This window comes from Antennarius striatus, chromosome 8 (assembly GCF_040054535.1).
Source record: "Antennarius striatus isolate MH-2024 chromosome 8, ASM4005453v1, whole genome shotgun sequence".
NCBI classification, from domain to species: domain Eukaryota; kingdom Metazoa; phylum Chordata; class Actinopteri; order Lophiiformes; family Antennariidae; genus Antennarius; species Antennarius striatus.
Window position 1 is genome coordinate 23,790,000 of NC_090783.1, and position 20,862 is coordinate 23,810,861.

The 20,862-nt window shown below is 48.0% G+C and overlaps 3 protein-coding genes across 12 annotated transcripts; 1 reads left to right on the plus strand and 2 right to left on the minus strand.

The window, feature by feature from the left end:
• Positions 1-894: 894 nt before the first annotated feature.
• On the minus strand, positions 895-9,282 carry LOC137600577 (dynein axonemal heavy chain 6-like). Of its 3 annotated transcripts, none has more exons than XM_068322278.1 (20): positions 9,158-9,282; positions 6,864-6,936; positions 6,713-6,789; positions 6,185-6,643; positions 5,894-6,028; positions 5,716-5,815; positions 5,577-5,643; positions 5,187-5,337; positions 5,013-5,105; positions 4,825-4,932; positions 4,285-4,374; positions 4,089-4,209; positions 3,860-4,011; positions 3,628-3,780; positions 3,306-3,557; positions 3,100-3,228; positions 2,913-3,026; positions 2,697-2,840; positions 2,056-2,211; positions 895-1,980 (listed from the first exon to the last, which is right to left on the minus strand). In XM_068322278.1, the coding sequence occupies exons 1-20, from the start codon at positions 9,176-9,178 to the stop codon at positions 1,933-1,935; spliced, it is 2,643 nt and encodes an 880-aa protein (XP_068178379.1). In that variant the 5' UTR covers positions 9,179-9,282; the 3' UTR covers positions 895-1,932. The 3 variants fall into 3 exon arrangements, with proteins under 3 accessions (XP_068178379.1, XP_068178378.1, XP_068178380.1); XM_068322277.1 differs by having other exon boundaries at positions 895-1,992; XM_068322279.1 differs by lacking the exon at positions 895-1,980 and having other exon boundaries at positions 2,080-2,211; positions 2,645-2,840.
• Positions 9,055-15,887, minus strand: sclt1 (sodium channel and clathrin linker 1). Of its 4 annotated transcripts, XM_068322281.1 has the most exons (21): positions 15,638-15,887; positions 15,191-15,246; positions 14,913-14,988; positions 14,718-14,782; positions 14,472-14,524; positions 14,195-14,267; positions 13,920-13,975; positions 13,499-13,634; positions 13,259-13,381; positions 13,020-13,085; positions 11,767-11,837; positions 11,580-11,670; positions 11,405-11,496; positions 11,146-11,323; positions 10,920-11,018; positions 10,468-10,539; positions 10,303-10,377; positions 10,058-10,200; positions 9,609-9,986; positions 9,438-9,516; positions 9,055-9,331 (listed from the first exon to the last, which is right to left on the minus strand). In XM_068322281.1, exons 4-21 carry the CDS (start codon positions 14,757-14,759, stop codon positions 9,191-9,193), a joined length of 1,968 nt encoding a protein of 655 aa, XP_068178382.1. In that variant the 5' UTR covers positions 14,760-14,782; positions 14,913-14,988; positions 15,191-15,246; positions 15,638-15,887; the 3' UTR covers positions 9,055-9,190. The 4 variants fall into 4 exon arrangements, with proteins under 4 accessions (XP_068178382.1, XP_068178385.1, XP_068178384.1 ...); XM_068322284.1 differs by lacking the exon at positions 15,191-15,246; XM_068322283.1 differs by lacking the exon at positions 14,913-14,988.
• Positions 13,712-19,491, plus strand: c8h4orf33 (chromosome 8 C4orf33 homolog). Of its 5 annotated transcripts, none has more exons than XM_068322287.1 (7): positions 13,712-13,791; positions 13,879-14,002; positions 16,513-16,703; positions 18,397-18,457; positions 18,542-18,593; positions 18,680-18,879; positions 19,045-19,491. In XM_068322287.1, exons 3-7 carry the CDS (start codon positions 16,523-16,525, stop codon positions 19,139-19,141), a joined length of 591 nt encoding a protein of 196 aa, XP_068178388.1. In that variant the 5' UTR covers positions 13,712-13,791; positions 13,879-14,002; positions 16,513-16,522; the 3' UTR covers positions 19,142-19,491. The 5 variants fall into 5 exon arrangements, with proteins under 5 accessions (XP_068178388.1, XP_068178390.1, XP_068178389.1 ...); XM_068322288.1 differs by having other exon boundaries at positions 13,776-13,791; positions 13,906-14,002; XM_068322289.1 differs by lacking the exon at positions 13,879-14,002 and having other exon boundaries at positions 13,737-13,791.
• Positions 19,492-20,862: the final 1,371 nt, after the last annotated feature.

A 20,862-nucleotide genomic window follows, 5' to 3' on the forward strand; every position in this document is an offset into this window, starting at 1 on the left:
TTCAGACCGATGACGTCACAGCGATGGTGGGAAGAGCGCTGCTGCCATCTGCAGGTCGAAAATGAGGCTGCAGCCATCAGCAGTTGAGCAGACACCCTAGCTTATTAAAGAGTAGACCAAAAACCCTCCTCTTTGATAGAGTCTACAGTTAGAAGTGACACACATTCTATTAGATGTTCTGCTACAGGCCTCGGCTGCTGAGGGAATTTCTCCCCGTCTCTCCCAGTTAAGGGTTAGGGTCACTAACCCTAACCCCTAACCCGTGTTGAGTCAATCCACTGGACGTTAAGAACGTTCTTGAAGACGTTTCGTCTCTCATCAGCCACCCTCTCAGTTCAGAGGGTGGCTGATAATGTCCCAGTTTATTAACCCTGTGGGGTGGGGTCAGATTATTAACCCTGTGGGGTGGGGTCAGATTATTAACCCTGTGGGGTGTGGTCAGTGCTGTTCACATTCCAACGACCGTCGTTAAACCCGTCTGGCTCCTCAACGATAGTTGGTGGGGGTGTCAAAGGGGGTCGTTGAGATGCGAGTTACACCTTTGTATGCTAATGAGGGTCATTAGCATGAGACCCATCACCTGGGTTAATCTGCTGAGACAATCTTTTTGGGAGTTTTGAAAGGACATGATTATAAATGGGAGAAAGGTGATGTCACACCCCCCCTGTTCAGAGATGGCTTCTCCACTTCTGACTTGAAGTAGCGTTGAGGCCTACGACCAAGACAACGACGAGTGGCGTGAACTACCCCCCATGTTGACCATCCGCAGTCATTTTGGCACTGAAGTGATTAATGACAAGCTTGAAACAAGACGGCACAAGCCGTGACACCCTCCCACAATTAGAGCAAGTGTAAAACTATACAGCCACACATTTTAGCCAATAATTTATTGATTTTTAAGTTGCACAAAAACACCACTGTGGCCTGGGTTTTGGACTGCCTTTTAAATTATCCCCAGTTTGGGACACTGTGATGCTCACTTTTTAATGATGCTCAAAAAAACAGTGGAGTTAATGACTGATTTTAGATTTTTCCAGTAGCAGTGGACTTAAAGCTCATTCAGTGATGTCAAAGTGCTCCACCGATCGTTTGTAGGAGATGTTGTTTCCTTTCAGCTGTGCGTTCTTATAATGAGCATTTCATTCAACAACAGGAGTCTGTAGTAAAGTCTATTATGAGTATGATTATTTTTGATATTGTATTATGTGTTGTGTTTGTAGTGGAATAAATGTCCATTATATATTAATTTCCCCATTTGGTAATTAATAAAATTATCTGTCTTTCCATCCATCTATTTTTTATTTTGGGGAAAAAAAAAGAAGAGCACTGCTGCCCTCTGCAGGTCGAAGATGAGGCTGCAGCCACCAACAGCTGAGCAAAGTTGAAGTCATGTGATCACACTAAGCACCAACAACAGAACTGAAGAGCTTCACCTCATTACTGAATAAGACTGTTGTACTAAATTATTTTATGTTGTGAGGAGAATACACCAGCAGTTTATACACCTGTATTTTTATATCTTCATATATTGATTTAAACCAGCAAATAAAAACCTACGAAAAAAATTTAAAGACCACAAAACTCAGACATCCGTTACTCTGACTGTGTGAAAGAACCCCAGTATCATATTATTACCATACTATCATCATACTATGATCACACCATGATTAAACCATCATCCTGCTATTATCATATCATCTACAGGCTGGACTCCTACAGTAACAGCGCCATCTACAGGCTGGAGTCACTCGGTACCGTCAGTGGGAGTCGGTGGAGACCAGGGCTTTGAACCAGAATTTTTTGTCAATCGGTTTGATCCGAACAGACACAGTATTATAACGTTTACGGTTTTACGTTCCACCCAAGAACCGACGTCAGCCAGAGGGGATTAAACCTGCCGACGGATGGACGAGGTGGACGAGGAGTTCCGTTTCATCTCATCTTCGTCAGGAGGGTCTCCACCGACGCCTCTCCTGAAGCCTGTCCTGACACCTGCAAGTCGCGACTCAGGTCAAATGTCACAAAACCTGGTTTCGTGGTGCGTTCGGGGCTCACCTCCTGGATCTCCTGGTGAAAGGAGAAGACGTTGATCTCCTCCAGAGCAGCCAGAGTGAGCTCCTCCATGTTCAGGGTGGTGCCGATGGTGGACTCCAGGGTCCTCCAGTGGCTCGCTCTCATGCAGGGGTTACACAGGTCCTTCAGCACCGGCAGCTGGAGGAGGACAGGAGGAGAGAAGCAGAGTTCATGTTACCTCCAGAAAGTAGTGCATCCCTGGGATGCGCTTCAAGAAAAACGTTTGCATCCCATGTTTTTATTAATAACATATTAACTGTTATAGCAAAAAGAAAAAAAAGGGTAAAATTATATATTAGTTTTATCAAAATGTTAAAGCCTGGTGGTCATTTAAAAAAACTATTTTAGAAAGAAAAATTAATAGTTTTTTTTTTTACTTCTGCTTTTCACTTAGTTTTCTTTGCCTTTAATTCATGTACAGTGCGCCCTCGTTCTTTTGCGTTTAACGCGTTCCAGGAAACACACACGATTGAGGAATCTGCGAGTGAGATCGCGATCTATTTATCTTATTATTTACAGTAATTTCTGACCCCCCCCATACTGATATTAAACCACCTTCTGTCTGTGTTACCTTTAAAACACTCTGAGACCGTTTAAAGCCCCTCCCTGCAGACGTGCCCTACCCTCCGTCTCATGACGTCCAGCTGGTCCTTCAGCCGGGGGACGATGTCGTTGGGGGGCAGGCCGTTCTCCAGCTGCTGCAGGTGTTCGCAGTATCTGCTGACCTGTGAGCCCACCTGATCCAGGTCCAGCTGATCCAGACGGATCTGGAAACAGGAGGGGGAACGTGTTTTCAGCGCGACGTCAGAAGGTGAACAGAAGCTCAGGCGGCGCCTCACCCGCCGCCACCCCTCCTGCAGACGGCGCCATTCGTCCATGACGTCCCACAGGAGCCGGGTCAGCCTGGACGCGGAACGCACTTCCTCCAGACCTTCGAAGCGGGTCGGCTCCACCTTCACGCACCGGGATGGGGTTCGTTAAGCGTCAGACAGGAAATGACCTGAGGATGGGAGGAGCGACCAGCACCTTGAGCTTCTCCTGGTAGGCGTTGCAGGTGGAGGCTCGCATCTGCAGCTCCTCTACGGAGGCGCGGGTCTCCTCCAGAACCTGCCGCACCAGGGCGGGGTCCGCGCTGGCGTCCAGGACTCGGGGGTCCTGCGCGTAAAAACGGCGGTTGAAGTGCGGGTGGGGGGGCGGTAAAGAGGAGGTTGTGACCCGTCGTGAGGAGGTACCGGCGATCTCAGCCTGACGGCGGTGATGTCAGCAATCAGCTGTTTGGCGTCTCCGTCCAGGGAGCTGAGGAGGCGCTCGGCGACGGCGTCCCTCTGCAGCTCCGCCTCGGCGATGGCGTCCTGCAGGGAGATGAGGTCGGACCGCACGGTGGCGAAAACCACCAGGTCCTCCGGAGGCGTGGGCACGGAGTAGGCGTCGACCAGGTGGTACAGCTGACACGCCTCCTCCTGCTCCTCCTCCAGCGCCGTGACCTGGTGGAGGTGAGGGGGCGGGGTCACTGCTCACTGATGAACCTACACACACCCGTTCCCGTCGACTCACCCTCTCCTGGATGTTGTCCAGGAAACACAGCGAGTCGGACAATTCCGCCGTGGTGGAGGGGCGGGACTTCAGCTGAAACTCCGCCTCACGCGCCTCGGACACGACGGCGTCCACCCTGGCCTTCGCCAGCAGGGGAAGCGTCTCGTTGATGACCTGGAGTGGAGAATCGGAGCAGAACGCGCTGAATCCCACGCCATCGGAGCCGGTCGCCAGTCGTGGAGGTTGACCTCACCTCCAGACAGCGGAGCGGCGAGGACACCAGCGTCTCTCTGAGCTGTGATTGGTCCACCAGCAGTAACCCCAAACAGACGTCCTGCTGGAGGGCCGACGCCTCCCGGCGCTGCTGGTGGTACCGATGAAGAGCGCCTCCGAAGAAGGAGACACCTGTGAGACGAAGAGACAGGAGGAAGAAGAAGAAGAAGAGGAAGACGAGGAAGAAGACGAAGAAAAATTGACGTTACCGTGATCCCGTCGTCGCACGGCGTCCGGATCCAGCTTCCTGTTCTCCCTGTAGAACGTCCGGAAACGTTCCAGCGAGCGTGAATGCACCCGGGCCGAGTCGAAGGCCAACCGGACCGATTCCTGCGGGGACAGACGAGCCCAGATGGGTACCGGTTACCGTAACGACGGGCTCGGCGCCGGACGGCAGCAGCTGACCTTTATGTCCTGAGCGAGACTCTGAAGACGGCCGTCGTTGGATAGGACGGATTCCAGACAGGGACCGCCCTCATATTTAAATTCAAATGTCTGGAAATAAAAAAAATAAAGATAAATAATTATTTAAATGAATCACCTGCTTGGAAAATAATTTTTTATAGTGTTTTATTTAATTTTATTTTTCAGTATTAAATGGTGCAATAATTTGGTCAAAAATCTTTATGGTTTAATTTTTTTTTTTAAATTTCAGGCAAATTGATGTTCTTAAAATCTTGTTCTGTTATAGACTAAAAATAATGTGAATAAAATTATTCTTTTTTATAAATTGAACTATAGTTCTTTTCTGTTTTCTTAATTGTTTTGAGGATACAGTGTAATGCAGACGTGTACTTATTAACACTTTTATACACGATTGATATTATTTACAGTCGTGGAGGAAAGTGAGGGAGGGGGTTGTTTTCTTCTTGCTGAAGGGGGGCGTAAAAAAAAAAAGTTTGAAAAGCACACGCGTGAACACACATCAGGGTCACGTGTTCCGACCTCAGACAGTCCGGGTTTGGTCATGAAGTCGGCCTCCGGGTCTGCCGCCAGCAGATTCACCGACGTCACCGTCTTCTCAAACTGCAGGAGGATGTCGGCCATGGCGTCCTGCAGCGGGACAGTAAAGCAGACCGAACCTAAACGGGTCCCAAACGGGTCAAAGGTTCAGGCAGCGTGCAGAAGTGGACCTGGAAGTTCTCCTCAGAGGGTCTGTAGGCGAACGCGTCTCCGTCCAGCAGCAGCCGGGTGACGAACAGCGGCGGGACGCGAGCGACGTCCGCCTGCAGACGCGACACAAACAGCGTCTGGAACACGGCTGCTCATTCTGGTTCCGTCCTTCATCGTTCTGGAGCGGCGCCCACCTTCTTCTGCAGGTCTTCCTGCGCGGCGTCGGTCTCGGGCTGCCGGGTCTGATGGACCGGATCCTGGAGCGCCGCCAGCAGGTTCTCCACCGCCGACACCACCAGGCTGTGCAGCGTCTCCACCAGCAGGTAGTCCACCAGACGCAGGAAGCTGTGGGGGCAGGAGACGGAGGCTGGGTCGGTCGGGTCGGGTTAGTAAAGTAGGGTTAGTTAGGGTCAGAGGTCAGGGTTAGGGGTTCGGGTTAGGATTAGAAAATTAGGAGTCAGCGTTAGTGGGTTAGGGCTAGGGATTAGGGAACAACGAGGTGAGGGTTAGGGTTAGAGGTTACGGATGAGGGTTAGAGGTTAGGGGTTAGAGGTCAGGGGTTAGGGTCAGGAGTGTTTCCCCACCAGCTGAGGCGGTTGCAGTGAACGACTGTTTCGATCTGAGCCACAATCCTCCACCTCTCCTGATCTTCTGTTGGGAGCAGAACCACCATCAGAAGGTCCCCTCTGTGTTCCGTGGACGTCCATCCCGACCCAGACCCACCTGACCCCCCACCTCTGCACCGTTCCATCAGGTACGCCCGGCAGGCGGCGCCGACCACCTGCTTCACCAGGTCCTGGAAGTTCTCCAAGTCAGTCAGCGCCTGCCAGGTAAGAGTGTGTGTCCAGTCACCAGGACCACCAGGTGCTCTGTTGGACCTGAACCCGGGGGGGGGGGGTACCTGGGTCAGCTGTCTGAACCGAGTGTCCCGGTAGTCCTGCAGGGTGTGGGGGTGTCTGTCCTCGGGGGGACACAAGCCTGCCTCGCTCATCTGGTAGCACAGCTTCCTGATGTCCAGCAGCGCCGGACTGAGAGACTGTAGCACAATGTATGAGCGCACACACACACACACACACACACACACACACACACACACACACACACACACACACACACACACACACACACACACACACACACACACACACACACACACACACACACACACACACACACACACACACACACACACCTGGCTGACGATGAACGAGCAGCTTCGCAGCGACTCTCTGGCCCGGTGGAACTTCTTCTTGTGAACGTTGGTGCGCCAGAAGAAGAACGGTTTCCACATCCTGAAAACGGCGAAGGCGGGGAAGCGAAGGAGCCGGGGGCCGTCCTCCTCCTGGGGGGGCGACGCCGCGTCCTCACCCAACTGAGAAACAGAGGACACACAGAGGCTAAAGGGGTTACACGATGACTTCTGACTGCCAGGATCCAGGTGGAGGAGCGGGACCAGGATTCCATTCCAGCCCCCCCCAGAGATCTTGACCTGGGCTGAGGAGTCCGGAGGGGGCAGGCAAACAGGCGTTCGTTGCTTCTCTATTTGTTGAAGTGCCGTTGCCGTGGTAACCCAGCCGGGGACGTACAGCTGCTCCAGGAGTCTCCGGTGCTGGACCGGGTCTCTCCGTCTCACGCGGGTCCTCATCGCAGCCTGGAGGGGGGAGAGAAATCAAACATCCTCCATCCTGTCGGTACCAGACGGAGGACCTGCTCGCCTCACCAGGGGGTCGGGAACCCTGACCCGGAGGGTGGGTGGGACGCCGAGGCCGTGGCGGTCGGGGCTCCGGACGGGTGGATCTGGGACAGCGGTGAAGGTTCAGCCCATGGTTTCAAACACGACACGCTTTCACCTGGGGGGGGAGCAAACCTACCTGTGAACTCACTGTCCCTCTGGGGGGGCGGGCCGGAGGCAGGCGACGATGTCATGGTGGGAGGGTCCACGAGCTGGACGGAGGGACCAGGATTGGGTTCAGGTTCAGGTTCAGGTTCCGGTTAGGGATTATGTGAGACTTATTTAAAATTAAGGCCAAAAGGGTGGATTCAAGACTTTTGAGCAGAAGCAATTAATGTAACTAAATGTAACTACTCCTTAATGTAACTAATAAATGTAACTACTCCTTAATGTAACTAATAAATGTAACTAAATGTAACTCAGTGTAATGTAACTAAATGTAACTACTCCTTAATGTAACTAATAAATGTAACTAAATGTAACTCAGTGTAATGTAACTAAATGTAACTACTCCTTAATGTAACTAATAAATGTAACTAAATGTAACTCAGTGTAATGTAACTAAATGTAACTACTCCTTAATGTTAAATAACTGGATTTCTGACTGATTCTAGTTCCAAACTACGGCAGCGTAGAGCTGCCACACCAAGAAAATAAAAACCGGGACGTATCACGTTATTTTGTGATAGTATCACGTTATTTTGTGATACGTATCACGTTATTTTGTGATAGTATCACGTTATTTTGTGATAGTATCTCGTTATTTTGTGATACGTATCACGTTATTTTGTGATAGAATCTCGTTATTTTGTGATAGTATCTCGTTATTTTGTGATAGTATCACGTTATTTTGTGATACGTATCTCGTTATTTTGTGATAGTATCACGTTATTTTGTGATACGTATCTCGTTATTTTGTGATAGTATCACGTTATTTTGTGATACGTATCTCGTTATTTTGTGATACGTATCACGAAATAACGTGATAGGACTTTTTAAAGTGGTTTCATTTACTGTCTGCTGGCCATCAGTAAATCATGGCTCCTTTACATGATGCCATTGAATTATATTTCACGCTTGGCTTGAGACATGGTGAGATTTTACAGTTATTGGGCTCCGTGGATGACATTTATATAAAGATGCGTACCCTACATTTGAAAAAGATGGGGCTATACCGGAGGAAAAACGAGTCGGACCCTCTTGAGGGTCGTTCCTCATTGATGAGCTGGAGGGACACGGCCGGCTGCATGGATACAAGCTCCATCATGTCAACATAACATTCATTCATTCATTCATTCATCTTCTAAACAGCTTAATCCGCAAACGCAGGTCGCGGGTCAACATAACATTTTATCACGAAATAACGTGATACTATCACGAAATTACGAGATACGTCCCGGTTTTTATTTTCTTGGTGTGGCAGCTCTACGCTTCCTTACCAAACATTACAGTTAGACAGAAAAAACATGTTTGTTTGTTTCTCTGTTCTAACATAAATCCTTTTCATTTGTCAGGTTATTAAACCCACAGAACTCCATCAATCAAGGATCAAACTATCAATCAATAAAGAAAAATAACATCAGACACAAGTTAGGACGTTAACTTTGGTCACAATGTTCGTCAGAATTGAAATGGGCTGAACTACTGCATTGTGGGAAATGTAGTTTTGGTCAACGCACACTATTGACTTATTAGACATTCTGACTTATGCTCTCGCGGGCCACATGTGGCCCCCGGGCCTTGAGATGACACGCCTGGTTTAGATGATCTAAACATCACCTGTCAGACTAAAACAAAGTTTTAACATAAACATGAAGTAAATCCCGAAGAGAGGAGACATATTAAAGCTAAATATGTCTTCAGTCACATGACCCCCTTAGGAATGGCAGTTTCGGAAAACTAAAAGCTTCCGTAGTTTCGGTTCTGTCGCGTTTGGGTCCCCCCCCCCCCGCTAAAAAAGTTACACTTTAAGTTACAAACGGACGGTTCCGGTGTTGGATACCGGAGACACGTGACGATGACGTCACGATACAAATAAATCAACCAATAATAAATCAAACAAAGCGGAGATCAGTGACGTGGTTTTTCTTTCATGTAGGCACGCGCACACACACACGCACACACACATGCACGCGCACACACACGCACACACACCAAGTTTACCTTTTCAAACGTTCTCCAGAATAAATCTGAGCTGACGGCGCGACAAACGGTTACCTAGCAACACAAACCACTCCCGTCATGCAACGCGGTTAAACAAAAAAGTCACGTTTATTCTCGTTTCATCCCGTTTGGTTGAACACACACATTTTACCCCCCCCCCCACTTGAATTCAAAGAAAACTTTATTCCTGTTTACTTCATCATAACAAAATAAATACAAATCACACTTCTTCTTTTTGGACACACACACACGACAGGTTGCTACGGTTACCGCAGCATCATCCGGAGTCATATTGATGCTGGATCAGCTGGGGCCGCCCCCCCCTCGCTGAGACGTGTAAAGAGTCAGCTGCCGCGTCGTCGCCGCCGCCCTCTGCTCCGCCTGCGTGAGGCGCCCCTGCAGTCGAGCGCTCTTCTCCCGCTGCTCCCCCAGCTGCCTCTGGTGCTGCCAACACAAACACGTGGTCTGCAAACGTTCTCGCACGAAGCTCCGCCCCTTCATTAGCATATCGACATATTCTAAAGTGGTTATCTCACGACGCCCCACCCACCTCCGATGCGTTTTTCTGGGCCGCTTCCAGCTGCGTCTGCAGCTCGTGCGAGCGCCGCGTCTGTCGCCTCAGATCGGCCCTGGAGGGGGGCGGGGTCAGTTTTTAGCGGTTCGTCTCGGACGCCATGTCGTCTTTTATTGATTCTCGGCGGAGGGGGGGGGGGTTTCTTACGTGAGCAGAGCGACTTTGTTCTGGGACGCCTGCAGCAGGTCGTCGGCCTCCTTCTGCCGCCGGTCGCTCCTCTGCTCGGCGGCGAGGAGGCGTGTCAGCTGGGCGCTGGCGCTCTGCTCCAGCTCCTGCACCCGCGCCTCCAGCATCTGCTCCTTCAGGCTGTGCTCCTGCTGCATCAGCACCACCTGCTGTTTGGCCTTCTTCTGGACCAGGAGGCCGCTCCTCCGCAGCTCCGCCATCTCCTTGCGGAGCCGCTGGACCTCCTGCTCCAGCTTGAGGCGCTCGTCGTTGGCGCCGAGGCGGTCGTTCCGGGCGGCGGCGAGAGATTCCTGTAGCTGCCGCGCTTCCTCCTGGCACCGGGACACCGTCTCAGAGCAGCTGCAGACGGATGAACCAATCAGACGCGTGCTCACCTCTATCAGAACCTGATAGAACCGGTCCCGACTCACTCCGCCTCCGTTTTCTTCATCTTCCTCTGGGAGCTTTCCAGCCGGCGGCTCAGGTCGTCTTTCATCCTCTCGGCGGCGATGCAGCGCTGACGGAGGGCGTCGATCTTCTGGAGCTCCGGCTCGGCCCGGTTCTCCTCACACACCTGAAAACCGCCACGAGCCGGCGTTAAAGCGACCGAACCGGAGCGGAGTCGTCTCCAGACGTGCTAACGGCTTTAGCATCCCCCCTGCTGCCCTTCACAGACCTTCTCCAGCTTCTCCTCCACCGCCCTCCTCTCCCGCAGCGACTTTTCAATCCGGGCGGCTTTATCAGCACACTCCTGCAGGGGGGAGGAGGAGGAACGAATCAGAACAGAAGTACAGCTGAGGTGGGGGGGGCAGACAAAAGGCTCGGACTTGAACGTTCTCACCAGCTGCAAAGCGGACAGCTCCTCGGCCATTCGCTGGATCTCCACGCTGCACTGCTGCCGGGCGTTTTCCACCTGTTGGAGCGATCCCACCGTTCACAAAGAGTAAAACCGAGGTGTCGCGCTTCCCTCCTGGATGTGGTCAACTGTCTTCACGTAGAAGACAAACACTCCACGTTTTAAAAACAACAACTGTACTGACCAAATCAGAGGGGGTATCTGACACCAACGGGGCAGAAAGGTAAACTAAATGCCCTCAAACCGCCGACTAATTCCGACACATAACTCCAAAAATGTTGCTTTTTGTTTCCTGATTATATCTCATCAGGTTTCAGAGATGTGTGCCTAAAAAAGTATAAAAGTGAAAATATGACCTTGACCTCGTTTTCTCAAGGTCATCCTCTCATTTTCATCCCCTTTGCTGCCTGAGTAATTCTGACCAGTGAGGCGTTCACCTGTTTTCTGGTGTGGACGGCGGCGTCCTGGATCAACTTCCTGATGGTCTCCTTCGTCTTCTGCAGCTGCTCTTCCTTCTGCTTCTCTCTCAGCAGGGCCTGAGGGGACACACACACACACACCCACGCACACACACACACACACACACACACACACACACACGCACACACACACACTTCAGCAGGTGACAGCGAGGGGATAGAGGAACCAGAGCGCGTGGCTCACCAGGTTCCTGTGCAGCGTTGCCTCTTCGGCCACCTGGACGCTGTCTCTGAGTTTGACCAGGGCGTCCTGATGGGCCTCCTCCAGCGTCTTGCAGCGCTCCTGCAGCTCCTCCACCCTCTTCTGCCACGCCGCCTGCTCTTTGTGAGCCGCCTCCGCCTCCTGACTCGTCACTTTGAGCCTGTGGTTTGAGACAGACGAGTGAGATCCTGCAGCATCTCCCCGCACCGCTGTTCTCTCTGCTCCAGGTTCATGCGCTCACCTGGCCTCTAGGTGGTTCAGGGCCGCCTGGAGCTGCTGCAGACGCCGCTCTGCTGCGTCCTCTCGGCTTCGTGTCTTCGCCACATCCCCCTCCTGCACAAAAAAAACACACACACACACCGTGTGTAAAATGAAGTGCAAGGTCATCCTTACAGATGCGTTTCATCAACTCTCACCCTCCTCGCCGTCCGGTCCTGCAGGCTCTGCACCAGTTTGCTCGTCTCCTCCGCGTTGGTGGCCGCCATCCTGAGCTCGGCTTTGGCCAGCCTACGGCGGGACACCCAGAGAATGACGGAACACCCATCTTGATGTTTGCGTGATCAATGTGAAGCCACGCCGACATCAGGACACAGGTGCCGTTACCTGAGCTGGCTGCGGAGCTCCTCCACGTCCACGCTCTGCTCCGTCACCGCCTTCAGGAGCTGCTGGTTGGTCTGTGGAGCAAGGCGGGGCCCCGTCAGTGGCGGGGCCTCAAACTTAATCCAAACCTTATGTACTTTTACAACAACTCTTTGTCAGTCAGACAGAAAGGCTGTTTGATGCCGACCGAGCCCGACGCTAACTCCCATTAAAGGGACAGGAAACTCATTTTAAAGTAATATATACTTTGTTTATCATTATGAAAAAATAGAAATAAAAGACATTTCATGACGTCTGGCATCATCAGGGTCAAAGTGACCAAAGATCCAAGAATCTGCCATGAGCCCTTCACCCCGGATGACTTTGAAAGAAATTTGAAGGTAAAGCTCATTTTTGGACAACCCACAGTATTTATTCTGAATTCTTAAGGTTTAGTGGATAATAAATTCATGTCTGGAGCCACTGCAGATATTGCATTAATGTTTTTATGACCAGATTATCACGCGATTACGGGACTTGCGAAAAGTAAACAATATCAAAAGTGATAAACAGGAGTTTGTTACTAATTTACACCAATTACTTCCGATTTCGGGGGGGTTATTTCCTTGATTGGTACCATACAGGGGCTTGTATAGTTTGCGGTTATAATGCAGTTATAACACCCCCAGCTGGGTTCACAGGGAACTCCTCTTCCTTATCTGATGATGATGACATGATTTGAGATGATATCCTGATAAATGAACGTGATAATGTTGGCTTGTGATGTTGTCGCTTGATGTACAGCGCCGCTAAAAAGTATTTTGCCCCCTTCCTGACTTCTGTGTTTTTTTTGCATATTCATCACTGGCAAAAGTTTCAGATCATCAAACCAATGTTAACATCACACAGAGACAACCCTCGGAAATACAAAATACTGTTCCTAAATGATGTTTTTATTCACCAAACTTTTTTGTTTAATTACGTACTTCAAATCATACCCCAGGTTCATTTTGACTTTACTGTCCCTTTAAAAATGAATCACATGGATCTGGTAGTACTGTCTTCACACAGGGCACGACCAAGCATGTTCACACACCGGTATCCATCCAGAACAGTTGTTCTGTGTATGGTTACCATGGTGATTTAGGTAAACGGTGATTTCAAACGGTTACCTCACTTGTAATGAGAGTTTTTTTCAGAGTGGCGCGCAGCATTTCGTTCCCACACTCAATTAGGAGGCAATAATTTAACATGTTTTTAATTGAACTATCACTTACTGATTCCAGTCTCTGATTGGCTGCTTCGAGTTTGTGCGTGTGCTGCTGGAAGAGAACGAGCTGGTTCTGTCACAGAGAAAAAAAGAGGCAGTCAAAACACAGCATCCTGTAGTTTTCTTCATGCTTACATCAAGCGTTACAGCTTTGAAGGCTTCATTCTTATCAGACTGGCTCCATCTAGTGGTGAAACCTGACCACTACTGAAGGCCGAATGAGGAGGAGGAGGAGGAACACTGAACCTGGAGCTGCTGCCTCTGAGCATCCACCACTTTTCCTTCAGAGATGTTCTTCTGATAGGCCTGCTGGAGGACGTCCAGCTCCTGGGACGCTGTCTGCCACAGTTCCAAGGCCTGGACCCGCTCCTGAACAAAAAACACATTCAGGGCAAAGAACCACAGCAGATTTTTGTGTTAAATTTATTAAACAGCAAATCTCTCCTGATTCTACACGGGAGCCACAGATGGAAAAAGTCTGCGGACCTGTTCAGACAGCTGGACCTGTTCTTGGAGGTTTCTAGTGAGGGCGTCCTCCTCCAGAGCGCTGCCCCCTCCTCCTGAAGCCGTGGACAGGGCACTGAGCTGCGTCTCAACAGCCTCCCTCAGCTCCACATGCAGCCTGCAGATGGGGGGGGAGGGGCACGGCGTGGAAAGAGGAAGGAGACGTCTGAGTTCACGCATTAGAAATAGATTCAGCTTCCTGTAAATAAAGTTCCCTCCAACTCGCCCACCGTCACCCTCTGCTCTGGAACGTTCCCTCTGCCCTCCAACTACCTGTATGTATATATTTTGGTGATTTCTTCATCAACCTTCCTCCTGACATCAAAGTTTTCTTGATACTGATTGTTTCCATGCTTCGACAGTGATTGTTCTCTCTATGCTGACATCAGTAGAATTTCCTCACCTTTCATTCTCCTCGACGACTGCGTCCATCTTCACTCTGACATCTGCCATCTGCACCTGTCGATTGAAGGAGGGAGAGCAATGGTTGGTGCTACCAATTAGTAAAGACCTGACATATTTTTCTGCACCTGAAATTACAGTCTAACATTCTATAAGTAATGCGGTGATACTGACCAACCAATCCAGGCACGTTTGAGGTTTTGTTTTTTTAAATGCTTACATTGTGCAGACATTTCTATACACACACGTTTTCTGAACTGCGTTCATGTTTTTCACCTCATATTTCCGGAGCTGCTCCGTCATCTCATTTACGTATCGATCATACTCTGCTATCAGGGGAGCCATGACACTGTAACACAGACCAACAACGATGTCATTATTATAAAGTAATGTTAAAACATATTTGTTTTATAGTCCAGCTTGATTTCACCCATTACCCACACTGCAACGGGATTACAAAAAACAAACAAACAAAAAAATAGATACTTTAATAATCCCGGAGGAAATTACACAAAGATATATACATATAAATCTATAAAGATAAATACCTGACCTGTTATCAGAGATGGAAGGGGCAGGAAACTCTCTCCGTCTTTCCTCTTCAACCTGAGGGAAGTAAGAGATGCAAATCAAAATACCCACAATTAACGCTACGTGTTGTTAAATCATTTCCTATCATGGACACACACACACACACACACACACACACACACACACACACACACGGAATTTGCTGAACATATCAAATAATGACGCAAATCTTGGAAGCGGATGCAGCTTTATTCCAGGATCTTCATACCTGACTGGATGTAGACGGGGCCCGGACTTTATTCTGATTCATGCTGACTGAATGTAACCTGTGGACTGAAAAACACAAACAGAATCAGAAAGTCCGACAATCATAACGATAAGCTCAAAAGACAACTGACAATGGAATACAAGCAAGCAGCAATCAGTCATTATGACATCTTCAGCTGTCTTTAGTGTAACGAACCTTAAATAGCCAGTACATTTATAATTCCGACTTTTTTTGTGGGCCGATCTGTTATTCTTTATTAATTACCGAGAGCCTGTAACAAAAGAGGAGCACATCATTCGAACAACAGGAGGATGTCAACAACAGCAATTAAACTAATTATTATAATCAACACAAAACAAAAGTGGGACAAAATAAAAGAACAGGAATAAACAAATACATAGCAAGCCGCATAAAGCAATGAACAAAAATTATAAAAGTTTTCATTTCTATTTTAATAACTCTGGAAAACATACCTGCAACATAAAAGGATGGGGCACATCATGTGGGGGCTGGGGGAACACTGACATCCCTACAACACGCAGTCAGCCAGTTAGCACCTATTGAAAGCTAATTAGCGCCTATCAATTGACACGTAAATTACAACACTGATTTATATAGCTGATATTTAAACACAGAAGATGTGACAGTGGACATCTATCCACCACAAAGTCAGATCCTTCAGGGAAAACAATGAAAAATACAAGACTAACAGCACCTGGACGTCTGAATGTGTGCAACCCTAACAATTGCCCCACGGAAACAATACATAACAATTCATGGAACCAAAAACAAACGTACGGAATTATGAAATTTGGGGGAGTTCATAAAATATATAATGTATTTATAACACTGATACATTAGCACCCACGTTAAAAGAGATGAACGAACACTGAACGTTAGCAGAAGACTTTTAAACGTACCAAACAGACTGAAAGCAGGTAGCTAGCCGTCACCCGGCGAAGCTGTCGTTAGCTGTAATGCTAGTCAATCTCAGTTGAGTTGAGCTAACCGAGCAAAACAAACACGCTCATTGGAAATATTTTCTAAATTACAACTTTACAAAACCTCCAGAGAAAGAAAACCAGGAAAATACATTTAACATTTTGAAGTTCAATGTAAAATAGCTGGGTTTTACTTTAACGCTTGGTTCCGCCGTCGTATTTGAAGCAAACAAATAACAACCAATGGCGATGAAGGGTTGCAACACAGAATATGTTCCGGCTTGAACGCGGAAGTAGATTTGTTCCACAACATGTTGTGAACCGTCGCATTTACAGGTATGGCATTTGATATGATGTTAAAATCTGTGTCTTTTAATTTTACTCTGTCTAATATCTTTTTATTTGATTATATTGTGTCTTTTCCAACAGAGGGATCAGACATAATGAGGATTGCTGCCAGATCTAGTTAGTTTTTGAATCCAAATGAACTGCACCTCTTCACATTTAAAATCAAGTCTGGTGTGAAGACACAACCTTGACACCAAGGACTTTGATAATAAGTTTCCATGTCTGTAAATCAATATGATATCAATACTGATAAGTCAATGAGTACCATAACCTGAATATGACATAACCTGATAACAAACAGTATATAGACTTGCAAAGAAACGCAGGAGCGCATTCGGGTGTTTTTTGCCTTGACAACATGGCCTCTTTTGGTGGAATACAGTTGTGGGCTCTGATCCACATTTTGCTGTGCTGTGAATCTGTGTGAGTCTGGAACTCGTTTTTACATGCTGTCATGTGACTGGTTGTGATTCTGATCTTGTTTTTCCTGCTTGTCCTCTCGACAGAAAAACACAAATGCAGTTTTCTATTGAAAACACCTGGGACAGCGACCCTGTGAGCCACGAGCCCATCAGGGTCGTGTTCTCGTCCGGCCCAGGAGGGATGAAGCTGGAGGTGTTCGGGCCCTTCTTCAATGACCCCGCTGCTCCGGCTGGTCCACCCAGCACACCTTTCCCTGGACTTTGGAATTATGAAGGTGGGTAAGAAGGTTGTAGCGAGAGCTTGCAGGGATTTACTGACATTTCCTTCCTGAATAAAATGATGGTAACAGTTTGTTAAATGTTGTCTGAAATTTATCTTAAAGGACTCAAAGTTAAAGTATTAATAGAGTAGGACACAAAGTCACATTAGTGCATGGAAAACTGAAAGTTTCCATCAATTTGATTAATAAAAAAAACATGATTTAAGTTGTTATGACTCCATATGATAGTTATCATGTTAGGTGATCTGTATGATGGTCAAAAGTACGACCAACAGCTTTCAATGACCTGTCTTGATATGACACGTTTGAAATCTATCACAAAATAAAGGCATGGTTCATATTTGACAAAAAAACCCAACAACTACTGTCTGTTGATTTTAGAGATAAAACCAGCAGATTGTTATCTTAGGGACCATCTTGTCAACCTTTTACGTTAACTCTCTCTGAATCCTGCCTGAGCTCACACTTCATGCTGAATAGACACATAAGTGCTGCAGAGCCGCGTTGCTTTTATTATAATAACCTTGTTATCCTGATCATGATTCAGACCTTCAGTTTATATCACGCGGTTCCAGGCTATATTCTGAGATAAAAATACTCCAATGAGACTGCAGAAATGAGGGGCGAGCTCTTTTTATGAGGCCATAATAGTGATTGCATTATCATTATTATGGTGACACAGCAATTAAACCGAGTGATGAGGTTGAGTAATAACATTCCCTTCTAATTGACCTTAAGTAAGTTCGATATTCGTTTAATGAGCCCCACATATTTGCCCTCATTAATGTTACTGATTAGATTGGAAATCAACCTCATTATAAAGCAGGGTAGATAATGAGCATGCTGTTAGGTTATCACCAGCGATGGTCTTCCTCTCTCATTTGAAAGCAATTCTTACCTAAACTGTAACTTAAAAGTAGGGAACTCCACATTTGAACTACAAACAAACCTTGGTTTTCGAACGCTTTAGACATCGAAAAAATCGGAATTCGGCCAAAAAATTTGGAATTTTTTTTGTCTTAGAAGTCGAACAAAATTTGGAAGTCGAACGCGAAACAAACGCAGTGACATCCATCCTCCTCCTCCTCTCCTTCTCCAACATTCACGTATTCCAACCGCTCACCACCACAAATGTAAAAATTCTTATCTCTTTAACTACTTTAACTGTAATGTGCTTTTTATTTTATTTTACTATATTCAATAATTTTTCACTTCATTTGCGTTCCATTGCCTCTGGTATGAGTTACGGTACCGTAAACTTCTGTCCAGAAGACGACGGTAACTCGTATCTGAGGCTAACCTGATTATGTCCATGTTTTTTCTTTCTTTTTTTCTTTGTTTCTTTCTTTGTTTCTTTCTTTCTCGTGTTTGCTTCCTTCTTTTACATTTCTTTGATATGTTTCATTACTATACAATTTGATATATAAAGGACATAATGAAATAACATATAGTACGCAGATACAGTGGCAAAAAATGGATATTATGTTGAAAAAATGTAGTTTTCTAGCATCTTGGAACGGATTAAGACCATTTACATTATTTGTAATGGGAAAAATGTATTTGGAATTTGAACAAATCGCTGTTCAAACAGCCTTCTGGAATTAATTGTGGTTGGAAACCGAGGTTTGCCTGTATTTAATAATCGCTGCTGATTCCGCTGATCGATGTTTGGTCTCCTCCTCCTCAGTTGTGGAGTCGTTCTTCCTCGATAGCACCAGTGAAAACTACCTGGAGGTGGAACTTTGTCCGTGAGTAGTTGCGTCAACATTTGTGTGATGCTATTTTCCACGACGTCTTCGTCAGCTCCCCCCACCCCCGTCTCTCCGTTCTAGACACGGACAGCACCTGATCCTGCTGCTGTCGGGAGTGGGCCAAGCTTTCGTGGTACGTCGGCGTTCAATCGGCGAATGAAAGGGAGTGCGTCGTGCCTTTGTGTTAGCTCACGTGTCGTCTGCGTGTTCCTTCCACAGCAACAACTACCGATGGTGTTCAACGCCACCATAAAGGGGGACCGGTGGATGGGGGAGGCTCTCGTGCCCTGGTCCTACTTCCCTCCTAACATCAACAAGATGAACTCGTACGCCATCCACGGCTCAGGGGAGAAGCGTACGTACGAGGCGCTCTACCCTGTCCCCAAGGATGAGCTAACGGAAGGCCAGCAGCCCAACTTGTACGTATTCCGACACCTGAGGACAGGTTGGGTTTTAAAGGGTTAATTTAAGTTTGACGAAGACACGCTGCAGCGTACACTTCCCATAATGCAACAGTTTTGACAGCTAAGTGTCGTCACCTGTCGGTACACTGATCCTGGGTCTTGTCTTCATCCGTCTTTCAGCCACCGCCTCGAGTATTTCAAAGACTTCCGCCTGCAAAGCTTCATGGGAGAAGACTGGGTCCAGCCGGAGTCGGATCTCTGGAGGGGGAAGTCCTGAGCTGTGAAAAACCCCTCCCGTCTCACCCCCCCATCACACACACACACACACACACACACACACACACACACACACACACACACACACACACACACACACACACACACACACACACACACACACACACACACACACACACACACAAACACACACACGCCTGTAGACACGGACATGCGTCATCTCAAAGGCCTCGGTGGTTCTGAGAATGGTTCTGACACACACACACACACACACACACACACACACACACACACACACACACACACACACACACACTGTGTTTCGCTGTAATCAGACGTCGATCATTCCTCCACTTCTCTGTATTTCTTTCTGTAATTAAAGATCTTCCTGTGAGCTGACGAACCTCTGCTGTGTGTGTGTGTGTGTGTGTGTGTGTGTGTGTGTGTGTATGTGTGTGTCCATCAGGCACCAGAACACCTCAGTGTGTGAACAGCACACAACATAACGAACAGCACACACACACACACACACACACACACACACACACACACACACACACACACACACACAAGGGTCGGCCCCCCCAGGCCTCTAAAGAGCCACAGTGTTTATCTGAAGCCCCCCCCTCGGGTCACCGGCAGGCAAACATGTCTCCTCCTGACCAGGAGGCGGGGGGGGGGCGCGATTGATTTCCACGTTGGCTCTGTTGTTCGTCGCCGTGGCAACCCATAAGCCCGTATTGAGCCTGATCACTTTTAATTGGCATCCTCGCCTTTGAAATGTGTGCAGTGATTAGTCCACTGCTTAAGCCCCCCCCCCCATCATCGCCTGCGGTGCTTCACACACACACACACACACACACACACACACACACACACACACACACACACACACACACCGTTGACACGTCCAGCAGCGTGTCAGAGCGTACGGTGACCTGACGTGAGGCTGACAGACACATCAGGGGCAGAAACCTGATCTTGTGAAAACAGAGACATGAAGCTCACCGTTATGCAGACAGGATGCGTGTCCCTAATCACACTTAAACCCTCTTCTTTAGTTCAGTGTGAGGAGATGAGAGGAGCGAGGAGAGCAGGTAGCTGACTCCTCCATCGCTCCAAAGCCCCAGCAGTCTCCAGAGCGGTCTTACCCCCCTCCCAACCAGAGACCGACCGGCTTTAAAACATTCAGCAGCAGCTTAAGGGTGATGCTGCATGTCAGAAAAGTTTCTGGTGATCACCCCAGCCCTCGTTCCTTTCTGTTTTCTGCAGTTGTTTTTTTTTTATTATTTCTAAGCAGAGAGTCTCATTTCTTCAAGTTTAAAAATTGTTCTGGGGGTGGGGGTTGGGGGGTTGGGGGTGTGAGTGAGAACAAAGTTGTGATGAAAAATAGAGCGGGAAGGATCTGGTATCATGAAAAGAGAGACAGATTGACCAAGGCAGTCAGAGACAGTAACATCAGGGTACGATAAGGTCAGGGTACCCTGAAAGTACCTGACAAATGCATAGCGTTGACCTTTCAGGGTGGGGCAAAGCTATGGACTAGCTCTAATCTATGGTGTTACACTGGCCTTCTCCCTAGTCTTTCTATCTTATCCGGTTCCTGAGTGTACACAACTTGCTTACTCACACTGACCTTCTCCATATGCACTAGTCTATGCACTAGTCAGGTACTACTAGTGCATAGACCTACCCTTTAAAGTAGGTCAGGGTAAGTCGCGGGATGTTGCAGTTTCTGACTGCCTTTTTCCCCTTTGTTCA